The following is a 13129-nucleotide window of genomic DNA, read 5'->3' on the forward strand; positions in this document are numbered from 1 at the left end:
TGCTATGAATTCTGGGATATGGTGGGCCACGAAGGACACACCCGGCCCATTCTTCAAATCTGGGGAAAAGGAGGAAACATCCAAAGACGAGCTTTAAATGTCTTTGAAGAAGCCCGCAGAACTATTCCCGAAGACTGCTTAAAGAAATTACAAGAACGCTTCCATAAGAGAGTTCTGACTGTGCTGAAGAATAAGAATATTTCCCATTTTCCTACAAAAATGTAAAGAAACCAGAGGTGACTCAAGTCTTTAGCACACTACTGTACGCTCACTTCCTGCTGGATTTAACTGAACTGTGTCCTGCTGTTTTAAAGTAGTGCATTCAGTTTGCAGGTCTGTGCGCTGGTCTACGTGAACACCAATAACCTGGAGCACTGAAAGGAGCTCCAGCACACCACCATTGCTCTCGTTTATTAATCCATTCAAACTAATAGGAACTGAGCTACGAGTATTTCAGAGCTGAGCTTCGGTGGTGTTCCCCTTCACACTTCCTTTGGCGCTCTCTTCCTTTGTTGGTGATTGTAACCGCTCAACAGCTGCTGCTGCATGTGTTTGCTGCAGTTCGGTCAATATTTCTGTTGAATTTAATGCTGCTCACATTTTTCTGTTCCCTCCCTTCGACCTGGAAACCATGCAGAACCTCCCCCCCCTCCCACCTCCGAAACAACGCAGCTTCAGCTGTTACTCAACAGGTCCGAGAGCCCGAGCGTGCTGCAGGAGGATGGCTCCTCCACCTCTATCCTTTCCTCCCACAGCGCCTCCTCCTTCGTTTCTCTCTATCTTTAGTTTCCTGGCCTTTGAAGACACCCCCCACCCCCTCCTCCTCCGCCTCCTCTGCTCAGTCTAACGCACCAGCTTGTCTTTCTCCCATGTTTCCATAGGGCTGTCCGGCCCACCCTGACAGGCCCCACTCCAGACAGGCCCAACCCAGGAGCCCCCTGTCCATCTCTGTAAGACAACCCCGACCCCTAACCTAACCTGCCCCCGTTCTGCCCCCCCCACTTCCCCTCCCTCCACTTCCTCCCCACACATCCCACTAGCACACATTACATACTCACCTATCAAAGCAGACATGTCCTAACACCATTGAGACACGCTGATACACATGAAAGTACTAAATAAATGCCAGCACACACGCACACACACACACTCCCTCCTGTTTGTCTGTGTGTGTGTTTAATGTCACCTCAGCTTAACACCTCACCGTCTTGCTAACCCTCCGTGTTTGGTTTGGTTGCTGTCCTGTGCTCCCACAAGTTTTGGCTCTGTCATCTGTACCGGTGTTTTTGGTGTTGTCGAATAGTGACTGGGTGGTGCTTACACTGTGTGTGTGTGTGTGTGTGTGTGTGTGTGTTGGGGGCTGGGTCAGTGTGAATTTACCCCGTGGTGAAGGAGCTGGTGATGGGGTTGAGCTTTTTTATATTTCCCTTTACACAGTAAATAAATAAATAGCCAACAGCTGAGTTTCCCTCTGCTCCTCTGTGTGTCTGTGTGTCACTCGTAGGAGCAGCAGAGGCAGGTTGAAGACCCGAGCAGAGAAGTGAAGAAGGTCAGTAATCACTTACTAAGTTTATTATTAATGGTCATTTAATTAGAGTTATCAACAAAACAAGAGTAAAGCAAGCGGTTAAATCCTCTATACAATCATTTAATGAACAGTTTTTAACAGAGTATAAAGCAGATCATAGTTTTGACAGGTGAAGTGAACAACACTGATTATCTCTCCATCGTTGCAGCTCTTAGTGGGCGGGATATATTAGAGAGAAGATGAACAGTTTATCCTCAAAGTTGATGAGTAAGAAGCAGGAAAAATGGGCAAGCATAAGGACTAGAGTGAGTTTACCAAAGGCCAAGTTGTGATGGCTAGACAACTGGATCAGAGCATCTCCAAACCGCAGATGTTGTGGGTTGTTCCTGGTCTGCAGTGGTCAGTGACAGGGTCATGAACGTCCAAGGCTCACTGATGATTGGGGAGCTAAGGCTGGCCCGTGTGGTCCGATCCAACAGACGAGTTACTGTAGCTCAAACTGCTGAAAAACGTTAATGCTGCTTCTGATAGGAAGCTGTCAGAATACACGGTGTTATCAGTTTGTAGATCAAAGGGGTCAAGTTAGCAGTCACGCTTAATCTGTTTGTAATAATCAGCTGGTTTGGAGACAGGTTTTCTATGTGCTTTTTTTGGAACTGAGTAAACACTTGCACATTTCAAAGCACGTTACTGTCCTTAAACATCAGTCTTTTCTTACATATCTCCTCCTCCTTGGACCCCAAATGACTCCGGGCTCCCCGACGTTTGTGGGAATATTGTGTTTCTTTCAGTTTAGCTTTGATTTCCATCGTTGACACCCATGAAAAATCACTTTAATTCAAATTTACTGGCTTACTAAGAGTAATCTGACCTTCCTCCTTCATTTACACTGATTCGGCACTTTAGCAGATGTATTATCTGAGCTGGTCTTATACAGTCATCCTAACTGCATCAGTACCATCAAGAACTGATGAAGAAGAAAATAAATCACAAAGCTGCTTAGAGCCAAAGAAAAGTGAATTTGCTGGTAAAATACTTAATAAAAGTGGAATAAAAAGAGCAGAGACCACATTGTTAGTGTGGAGAGCTCTTAATCATTTTAAAAGGCATCTCTAGTAAATGCTGCTACTGGAGTAGAGACAGTAAAAATCTATTTTCTATTAGTAGGGTGCAATAGAGGTACAGCTGTTCTAATGCTCCGCTCTAAAGGTAGTGACTGTGAAAGGATTACAGGAGAAAGATGTAATACAGCAGCTTAATCTTTCTAAACTCCATTACTATAATTATATACATATATAATTTTACCTGTAACTGCAGTGTAACGTGTCCGTTTCTCCCGGTTTAACCTTGAAGGTGCGTAAAGCTCGTAACCGACGCCAGGAGTGGAACGTCCTGGCCTACGACAAAGAGTTCAGACCAGACGCCAGGCTCGCCCCCTCCCCTTACCACGGCATGTCCTCTGAAGGCTCACTGTCCCCAGATAGCAGGTAAACACACGTGTGCACACACACATACATTAGCTACAAGTGAGGTTTGTCTCTGAGGTCCTGTTTCCTGTTCTAGTTTATGTGTACAGTCAGTGTTTGAGGATGGGCATTGGATGAGTGTTTCTCTCATCCTTTAAAGCCTATAAATACTATTCATATACTATAAATAGTACACAGTAAGCTGGCGTTGTTACACAGCCACTATAAGTGTCACATAATTTAAGCACATACCTGCTTAATACAGAGATTTAAGAAGTGCCAGCTTACTGTGTCGTTTACAGCTCTGTGCTGCCCTCTTCTGGCAAATGTAGTGCAGAGCACCTGGATTGCGTCACAGCAGGTTGGAGGAAAAGATGAGGTTGACTTTCATTAGGGACTGAAGTCACTGCTGTGGCAGAGCAGGAAATAATACAAGGAATAGAAAATCTAACATTTCTGTTGTTATCATGATTCACTGCTCCTTCCTACCTGCCCTCTAATTTTCAATTACAACTCTCCAACAGATCAATGGCGTCCGACTCCTACCCAGCCAGCCCCAACCACCCCTCCACCCAGGCCTCCAGCACTGCCCACCCCGCCGACCACCACACCAGGGATCACCTCAGTGCCGCGGCCCAGACGCAGTCACTGGATCGGGGCCTGAGGCCGGCCAACCAGCCCCCGGGAGCAGGCGGTGCTGCGGCAACAGGTCGGCACGTGGCCTCCCTGGGCCGAACCCCCTCGGGACACGGCGTCCAGGCCGGAGGAGATCCGACAGTCAACGGGCCGAGGCAGCAGTCGGTTAAGGACTACCGCGCCGCACACGGGTTTGTTTTCTGCGTGTTATTGCTTGATCTGTTTTACGGCTTTGTTCGCGTTTAGTTTGTTTCTACTCATTAAAAATCTTTAATTTACTTCTTTCCATCACCAGAGGGCAGCCCTCCACCATCCCCGAGTACTACATCCCGCCGGCCCCTCCCCCACCCCCACTAACCATCCCTTCTGCCCAGACCGCCTTCGACTCCACCAACGCCCCGCCCTCCGCCACCTCCGCTGTCCCCCCGACCTCTTCCGCCCTCTCCCGTCCCTACTCACCCTCTCCTCCTCCTCCCCCAGCCAACTACGTGCCCTCCCCCTCCCACCCGCCTTCAGGCGCACCCCCGGCCGCCCCTCCTCCTCCTCCTCCGGGAGCCCCCGTGGGCCACCAGGCCCACCCGTCACCCCCGCACGCCGCTATCGGTCAGTCAGCTGTGGACGGAGCACCCTCGACGAGGAAGTCCACCATGCTGGGGATGATCCCCATGAGCGACGCCCGCTCCGACCTGTTGGCGGCCATACGTAGAGGTGAGTGCGTCTGTATGAGGAAGGGACGCACAGGGTCTTTATTATTAGCACCCACATAGAGCAGGGAAGTTAACACAGCTACGTTTCATTTTGGTTGCTTACAAACAAATTTATTTCATTAAAACTACCAGGATGGATGAGTTTGAATAACTGAAAAATGCCTTTGCATCCAAAATAGTTTGATTTTGGTGGAACAAACACATAAAGAAATTTTAAATGTTTTAAAGGTTTTACACTATAAAAAAACCCCCAAGAATTTACTTATTTCTTAATAGAAATTATCTTTTTTTTGTTAACTCCGCCCTTCCTCTGCCCCCTCCAGGTATCCAGCTGAGGAAGGTGCAGGAGCAGAGGGAGCAGGAGGCAAAGAGGGAGCCCGTTGGTAACGACGTGGCCACGATCCTGTCGCGTCGTATCGCAGTGGAGTACAGCGAGTCCGACGACGACTCCGAGCTCGACGAGAACGAATGGTCCGACTAAAAGAAGAAAAAACAATAGAGAGATGAAGCGGGGAGAGTTAAAGGGGGAGAAATGTGATGCTAAGTTGAAACTTAAGGGGTTTGGTTAGTTTTAATGTTCATCATCAACTAAAAAAGTCTGATTAAAAAAGAATATCAGTCATACATTTCTCACACACCTGTTTGTGAACTTAAACCAGAGAGGTTTTTGTGTCCAGCCACCCAGGGTGTATGGCACAGTAACCACACACACTGTTTCAGCCCCACATCTGCTTATTTTTAACCTTTAACAACACTCAGTACTCAGCAGCTCCCCCTCCCCTACACGCTCTATTAGCAATATTACAGGCTCTGTGTGCAGGTGGGCCCCTGGTGAGTATGGGGGCGACGTGTTTACAAAACACAAGGTATATAGCACAAGACAAACTAATTATAGTGCAATCTTAACTCCTCTACCAAATGTTGAGAAAGGATTTATGGAAACGAGTAAGGATAATCAGGGAAAATAAAGAAAAATAGCTTATTAGCAGATAACTCGCTAGCTTTCTGGGTCATGCCTGTTTATGAAACACGCACACCTTCCTTTGGAGACACTGACCTTTTGAGAGTTTGGCTCATCTGAACCAGCGTGAGACAGCAGGAGCAGCATTATCTCTGTGTAGTGAGCTGTCATGCATGCTAACAGGATGTGGCTAATGTAGCTGTAGCTAACGGGAGATAAAAGTGCTCTGCGGAGGGACGTACAGCTGGAGACGCTTGTCTGGAGAGCACCGTTAGTTTATGATTCAGTCACATTGACACATGCACTCAACAACCCTGCTTTTATATAGGAATATAACTAGTATGCAACCAGCTGAGCTGAGTCTCCTATTGCAAAGAGACGCGTTATAGACGAGTTGTGCTCTCTGGTGTTTAGAAATTAGAGGACAGTGATTTGCAAACCTTTGCCAGTCAGTCTGAGAGTCAAGTGTTCGAGTCAGTCTGCGTTTGTTTGGAGACCGATTGCCTCCCACCAGGCAACCTGTGCAGTCGAGGTGAAAGCCCAGAAGGTTGGCGGTGCAGCATTTTGAAGCTCTGGACAACCAGTTAGTTGCTGTATCTACTTGAAGTCTGTTGGTGATTGCAAAAAAAATTCAATGCAATTACCAGGTAACCACCTTTTTTTTCTTCTGAGGTTTTTACTCCAGTGTGACTGAGCCACTAGCGTACTAAGGAAAAACTAATGGGGTTGGATTAAGTTACAAAGGACGTATGAAATTACATTTTTAAGAAAGCATTTCAAAGCTACACAGCCATAAACAAGTGCTAGTTAGCTGTTGGACGTACATGCTGTACACTCTATGAGCTTTGGGCCTACCGTTAGTTAGTGAGACCTTCCTGACTGTTACAATGATACAGGGAGAACGTGCAACATCGACACGTAAAGTCACAGAAGAAGAAAGATTAGGGGGTTTCCCATCGATTAATGTACAACACGAGGTCTCCCCCTGCTGGTTGAAGAAAGACTCCAGCTTTCATGTTGGCTTCACTTTTCAGACCATTAGCTGGGGCCATCTTTTATATACAGATTATGCTGGTGGGATATTTCTACAGTTGGGACATGTAAACAAACCAGTTCCAGTGTTGTTGGGCCACCGATGAGCAAATAATCTTATTCTCAAAGCCAGATAATATGCATTAACATATTTGAGCCCTCTGGAAAATGTTCCTCGACATGATTATACAGCTCTTTTAAAGAGGTCCTATTCATAATATCAAACAAACACACGATCAGCAGCATTCAAAATGCTCAGAGTAATATTTTATGTCACAGGTGTGTTTATGAGCTCGCAGTACGCTGGCGTTAGCTTACAGGCAGAAACTACACAGAGAAATGTGGAAGCTGGCTCTCCAGGTACAAAAGTGATTGGACAGCCAAACTCTCAAAAACAAAAAAAGGGGTTGGGTCAGTGCATTTCCTAAAAACATACCTTCTAACGTTAGAATAGTGTGATGAAACTGTGATAAAAGACTCCACCCACCCAGGATGAAGCTGGTGTGGGAAAACAAGCGCCAGCAGCCTCGTTCGAGTTTCCCTCTCATTGAATAATTGAGCCCCATCTGCCCAGTCTGAACAGTGACTATCATGAAATTCGTTTTTGGTATTTTTTGTATTCGTTCATAAAGTGAAGCCTGACATTTCAGCCAGTGACTGTGTGCTGTGCTCTTGGTCTTATTATAAACGCTTCCACACTTAAACCACAGCTGGAGCAGCTCTCACAAAGCCCAAGGGTCAAAGGTCATGTCCACTCCTTCACTCGACCCTGGGTCAGCACTGCTGTCTGTGGAGGCTTTGTGAACGCAGCCCCTGGACTATAAATACATAAATGTAAGAGGCTCGCGGCAGTAATCTACAGTATATTCTCTCTTCTCTGTTTTCGGTATAGGTTTGGCTAATCCTCGGTATGAGCTGGTTGGACTGTAGTGTTTTTATAATGTGCTTTTTCTTTTTTCAAACGTGCTGCAGTGAGTTGTTCATTTTGATTTATTTTAGGCTTTTCTAACTGTCCAGGCCAGGATGAAGGTACCAGATAAAACAGGTATATCACAGAAGCCACGTAAAGGGTGATCTTTTGTTATTATTGTTACCAGGTTGACCTTTAAACATTATCCTGCAAAGACAAATTCTAATATTGGTTTTAGTTTTCTTTTCAGTTGATTGATTTCTTTGTTGTTGTTAATGCTGCAACCTTTAATTGCAAAGCATTGTGGGAAGTGGAGTTCTACTCCTCCGTGTGCTAGCACTGCGGCAGAGATATTAACCCAACAGCGTTTCAGTCGGTTTTTAATTTGTGAGGAAAACGTGCGCTCTGAACAGTTTCTGATATTCAACGGTCCCACCTAACCAAAAAAAGTACAAGTGTACATGTGGAAGATTACATTAAAACGTTTGCTCTACAACTTTTAGATTTGAAAAGTTAAAGGTGAAAATAGTTTTTTCAGGCTGTTAAGAAGGAAAGTGATTCATGAATCAAGGTGCATAATTGTGGATTCATGGTTAGAATTAAGCTGTATGGTGCAAAAATCTTGAGTCACCTCATTTTTTTTAAATATTTGCTTCCAGGCAGCGTGGCTTTCTTGTAAATTTTGAGTAACAGTTCTCCAGACTTTGTGAAGGTCTTTCAGAATTTTCTTTGACATTGGCTGCTTGTTCACTCATTTTCAGAGACTTAACACTGACCTATGACTCATTCAAGGATAACTTTACAGATAATTTTAAATTGTATCTTTAGGTACTTTGTAACTAGCAACCTGTTGCAAAGTTTTAATGGTTTTAATTTTTCTTGCTGAATCTAAGAAAAATTGACAGATAAATAGTATTTTTGTCTAAAAGTCAGAAATAGGAAAAAAATCCAACAAAGACCTGAAACAGACCTGAGAGATGCATCTGAACCTTCAGATGATCCGTCTACTGTTCACTGAAGCCTCATTAGAAATCAGTGGAAGTGGAAGGGTGGCTGTCAGGAAGGCTGAGGTATGTCAAATTACACAAGAACTGGACTGAACAGTGACAACAGGTCTGATGGAGTGATGTAATAAGGTCAGAGTCTGCAGACATCTGTAAAACACGGTGGAGGCTGTGTTACGGTTTGGAGCTGCATCTCAGCCAGTGGTTTTTAGAGATTGTGTCAAAATTAATGTGAATTGTGAACACAGAAAAGTACCATTGGTAAATCATTCAATTGGCAGCAACTTAATTTTTAACATGACAATGACCCCAAACACACTGCCAATGCAGTAAAATCATAACTGGATAGAAAAACACACTCAATGAAACGCTATCAGTCATGAATTGGTCTTCTCAGAGCTCAGATCTCAATATTGTTGAATTTGTGTGGGATCATCTAAAGACAGCCAACATCCAAAGAGAGCTTTGAATGTCCCTAAAGAAGCCTGGAGAACGACTCCTACTTAAAGAAATTACAAGAAATATTGTCTAAGAGTTCAGGCTGTGCTGAAGAATAAAGGTTGTCACACCAAATATTGACTTTTAAGTCTGTTAGAATTATACAAACTCAGCTTTTTCCTTATATGCTGTATTTACATGTATGTTTGCATGAAACTAAGGTACTGCACCTACTTCCAAAATGCAAAAAGATGAGGGATGGATCAGGACTTTTGCACAATATTGTAGTAGCCTGAAAATATGACAGTTTTGACTAGCCGGCCATATTTAGCTCAGAAAAAAAAGAGGGGGGGGGACGACATCAGTGGACATGTGGTGCTTGGTGGGACTCCACATTTGTCTAAATTGTACATTACAGCTGTTTTCTTTAATTGTACAATCACTAACTTCAATGTCTAATTACTCTTGCACATGTAAAGTGTTCAGCAGCATTCGGCCTAATCTCGACCTCCATATCTCCTGCTGTAATAATCTAAGTCTGTATCTGAGACTGTTCAGACTGCTCAGTACTTTCACCTTTACCCGTGCAGGTTTATTCCCAATAACGACATGATTCTGAAAAAGGGACAGGGCTCAAAAGTAGCTTTAATTTTTTTGTTCTTGTATATAAACTCAATTAACTCAACAACTGCACTCTGCTGGAGATTCACAACTGGACTAAAGGGCGGACAATGAGTGGACAGGTTCTTGGTTTTCTCCCTGAATGTTTAGAATAAGATTTAAGGATTTGTGCCAAGGCCTGCGTTTATAGACATTATTACTGAAGCAAAAAAAGCACATATGAAGAGATAGAGAGTGGATTTGCAACAGACCTGGCCAATATTTACCTAGAATTTAAAAAAAAAAAAAGGAAGAAGGTTGTATCGTAATGGAGGATGCAAAAACCTAGAGAAAAGTGGTCTGATTGTTCTGATTGTTTATTCTATGGTCGTGTTGTTGTGCTGGAGCCATAGATATACTCAGTCATGAAATTTGCCCGGAGTAGCTGGTGACCCTGCAGCTTCTAAGAATGTAAAGCTGTGACTTTGACGATTTTGCTACTTCCCGTATTGTTTGATGTGCTGACAGCTTTTCCGGTCCTGGCAACAAAAGCAGAGACCTCGCATATCAAGCGTACCTTGTGTATCTATGGCTACTGGCTTCTAAGAAAACTTTGTTATGTGTTGAAAATGTGAAAAACGAACTATGTTGTAAAGACTTCTTTTGGTAAGGCAGCCTGTAAAGTAAAATTGGGGTAATATAACCTAGACAATGAAACTAAATGAAACTGTGTACTGCACACTAAAATCAACTGTAAGCAAGTATGCATGTAACTATAGCTAATAAATGGTGAACAAAACTGTGTATGCTGTACTTTTGTTTTAGGTTTTATGCATTAGTCACAGACCTGTTTTTTTTGTGTCCCTTGTGGTTAACGTAGACACACTAATGGATCATCATTTGTAGCCCACCTTTGTTTTTTTCCCTCAGCCACATGTGAAAACACTCACCGCAAAACGTGCTAAGAAAACATCTGCATTACATCACTGTTCGTATGAGACAGGATGGAGCCTGCCATCTGAATGTCACAGCAGAAATCGAGACTCTTGAGTTGTGTGGTCGGTGTGGTCTTTTTCTGCTACAGACTCAGAGATGATCTTCTGCATACCTTGTTTGTAACAAGTGGTTATTTGAGTTACCGTTACCTCTTGGTATCAACAATGCATTTTCACGCAGTAAACTGCCACCTACTGGATATTTTCTCTTTTGATGGTTGGTTGTGTGGAAAAATCCCAGCATATCAGTTGGGATCGAATCACTAGGATTACATTTCTTCCCCATTTTGAGGTTAGATTTTAGCAGGTTGTCCATGACCATGCCTACATGTCTAAATGTACTGAGTTGCCGCCATAAGATTGGCTGATTAGGTATTTGCTTATTTTCAAATTATCAGTTAACTTTAATCAATTTAAAATAAGATTAATAGTTGTATTTGGGCACGTTCAGTCTTCTATAACAGGAGGATATAATAGAGAGATTTTTATACATTGATAGTTGTTAGACATCCTGTGACGCACATGATTTGATGTTTTCTGGCATTCATTTCCCCTTAACATCAGGTCAAATTATGTGCATTTAAATTTTGTTACAAAGAAGCAAACCTTACCAGCCCCTCTCTCACAGAGAATCAAATCTGATAAGTGTTACTCAGCAGTATCTGTCATTTCACAGCAATGACGTAAATCCAGCCATCATCACTTTATGTTCTCAGCGCTGTGACACGCCTACTGCTGGTGACGCGTTTGGTCCCAGCGCCGTGCCGTTCTGGGCCATTGGCAGGGTGGAGGAGGAACCGATGGGTGCTGTTTTGGACAGAGGAGTCATTTTGGGGCACAGATGGTGACACAGCAGTGAAGGAAACAGAAAAAAAAGAGAGCGAGAGACAGTTCAGTGGCAAAAACAACAAGCACTGCAGAAATGCTGGAATGATGAAGAGATAGCTTTTATTTGGGACTAAAAACCTACAGCTGACCCATGCTCAGAAACAGAAATGTCTTGGTGATGGATAGTCCTTTTGCTTTGTTCTTTGCTTTGTTTTTGCTCCTAATTTCAGTCAGGATCTAATTTTGGAATCAAAGGTCTATAAATAAAAAATGTGCTTGATGGAACCGGTTCCCAGGATGACTTGCACAGACTGTATTTAAGAGAGGACAAGTGTTTGAGTCCGTCCTGCGCTGAGATAAATAAATATTCACCACTGATTAAAATATCACCTTCTCTAAATGATATAGAGGCACATAAAACAGTACATAGTAGTTGTGTGAGCTACTGTTGGCATTATTTCTGTAGTTTTAAAGGGAGGACAAGGAGACCAAATACAGTTTTCAAGTGACAAGCAGTTTTTGTCGAGCTGCTCTGAGACCCAAAAAGACTACAAGGTAAAGAGTAACAGTACAGGTCAGTCAGTGGCGGTCCCAGCCTGTTTGGCGCCCTGTGCGAACAATCCCTCTATCGCCTAACCCTATGACTATGACTGCACATTTACGCCGACATCATCCTAGTGCAAAGACAAGTGGAAGCAGACAAAAACAACAAGCACGCATGCTACAAACTTTACCCGAGTCATTTAGACAGCCGTTAGCACATGATTCTCCTTATGGGGACCTGATATGTTTAATATGCTGCTGAGAATATAGCCCAGAAGAAGCGTATAGTATAGCTTTTATTTTGGAAAGAGCCATTTCTCTGTAATAAACTCTCTTTTCCAAAGATGAGTGATTTCTCGATCAGATAGATTTTTTATTACTTTGTTGTTTCAGCAACATTAAATTTAAAAACTGTACTTTTGAGTTAAAATATATATTTATAATTTTAATAAATGACAAATTAAAAAGGCATGAACATTTTTTTGTATCGAAAAAATATCGAACCGTGACACCAAAGTATCGAACCGAACCGTGAATTTTGTGTATTGTTGCACCCCTACTACATACCTAATTGTACCTCAAATATGAATTTTATAATATAGGTGGATGAAGAGTATGTAGCACTATTATCTCGCAGCAAAAGCGTCCACAGGTTCAAATACAACATCTGGACATTGGCTTTCCGTCTGTCTGTTCTCCCTGTGCCGGTGTGGGTTCCTCCCGCATCCCAAAGACATTCATGTGGTTAAATTAACTCATTATTCTAAGGTGGCTGTAGGTGCGAATGTGAGCCAGAAGGTTGCGGGTTCGATCCCCAGCTCTGTCTTTCTTGGTCGTTGTGTCCTTGGGCAAGACACTTCACCTACCACCTACTGATAATGGCCAGAGGAGCCAATGGCGCAATATGGCAGCCTCACTTCTGTCAGTCTGTCCCAGGGCAGCTGTAACTACAACTGTAGCTTGCCTCCAACAGCAAGTAAAATTGTAAAGCGCTTTGAGGGTGTCGAAAAGTGCTACATAAATGCAATCCATTATTATTATGTATCATTAAGGCTGCCACGACATATTTGGTAATTTTGGCTGTAAAAGGGCCAAAAATCATATTATAAGTTAATTCTTTTGCCCCTATTTTCAGAATTCCCTCAGCTTTCAATATCTGGAAGTCATTTTACATTATTGTATTGTTGTGACAATGAAACAACAGTTAAAAAATATCCAGGCCTTTTGGGGGCGTTGCCACTTCTCCACACTCGTCACTCTGCTCCATGAGTCATCAATTTTTACATGTGATTGGACCGTCGCAGCTTGTGCCCCCTAATGATGCACCGTGAAGTTTCGTAAAGCTCGTTTTCTTGTCTTTTAGTCACCATTTGAAATGTCTCTCTTGCCCAAATGGTCGAGGAGTTACGCTAGTGTGAAGCGCACCTAAGTGGAGTTGGCTTTTCTTTTTCCAGAGCAGTAGCTTGCAAACCGTTTGTGCT

General features: G+C 43.3%; 1 protein-coding gene across 3 annotated transcripts in view; it reads left to right on the forward strand.

The window, feature by feature from the left end:
* zgc:109889 (uncharacterized protein LOC553542 homolog) overlaps positions 1-10081 on the forward strand; it is a 49871-nt gene extending 39790 nt beyond the window's left edge. For 2 of the 3 annotated variants that reach the window (XM_042228357.1, XM_042228358.1), the window contains exons 6-11: positions 882-950; positions 1505-1549; positions 2882-3015; positions 3519-3821; positions 3926-4338; positions 4661-10081. In XM_042228357.1, coding sequence (XP_042084291.1) covers positions 882-950; positions 1505-1549; positions 2882-3015; positions 3519-3821; positions 3926-4338; positions 4661-4818 — 1122 coding nt within the window. In that variant the 3' untranslated portion in view covers positions 4819-10081. The remainder of the gene's footprint in view (positions 1-881; positions 951-1504; positions 1550-2881; positions 3016-3518; positions 3822-3925; positions 4339-4660) is intronic. The other variant, XM_042228359.1, reaches the window with a different exon arrangement.
* The last annotated feature ends 3048 nt before the right edge of the window (positions 10082-13129 follow it).

The sequence above is a fragment of the Haplochromis burtoni genome, unplaced genomic scaffold, assembly GCF_018398535.1.
Source record: "Haplochromis burtoni strain Fernald_Lab_line unplaced genomic scaffold, NCSU_Asbu1 Contig_319, whole genome shotgun sequence".
In the NCBI taxonomy this organism is placed as follows: domain Eukaryota; kingdom Metazoa; phylum Chordata; class Actinopteri; order Cichliformes; family Cichlidae; genus Haplochromis; species Haplochromis burtoni.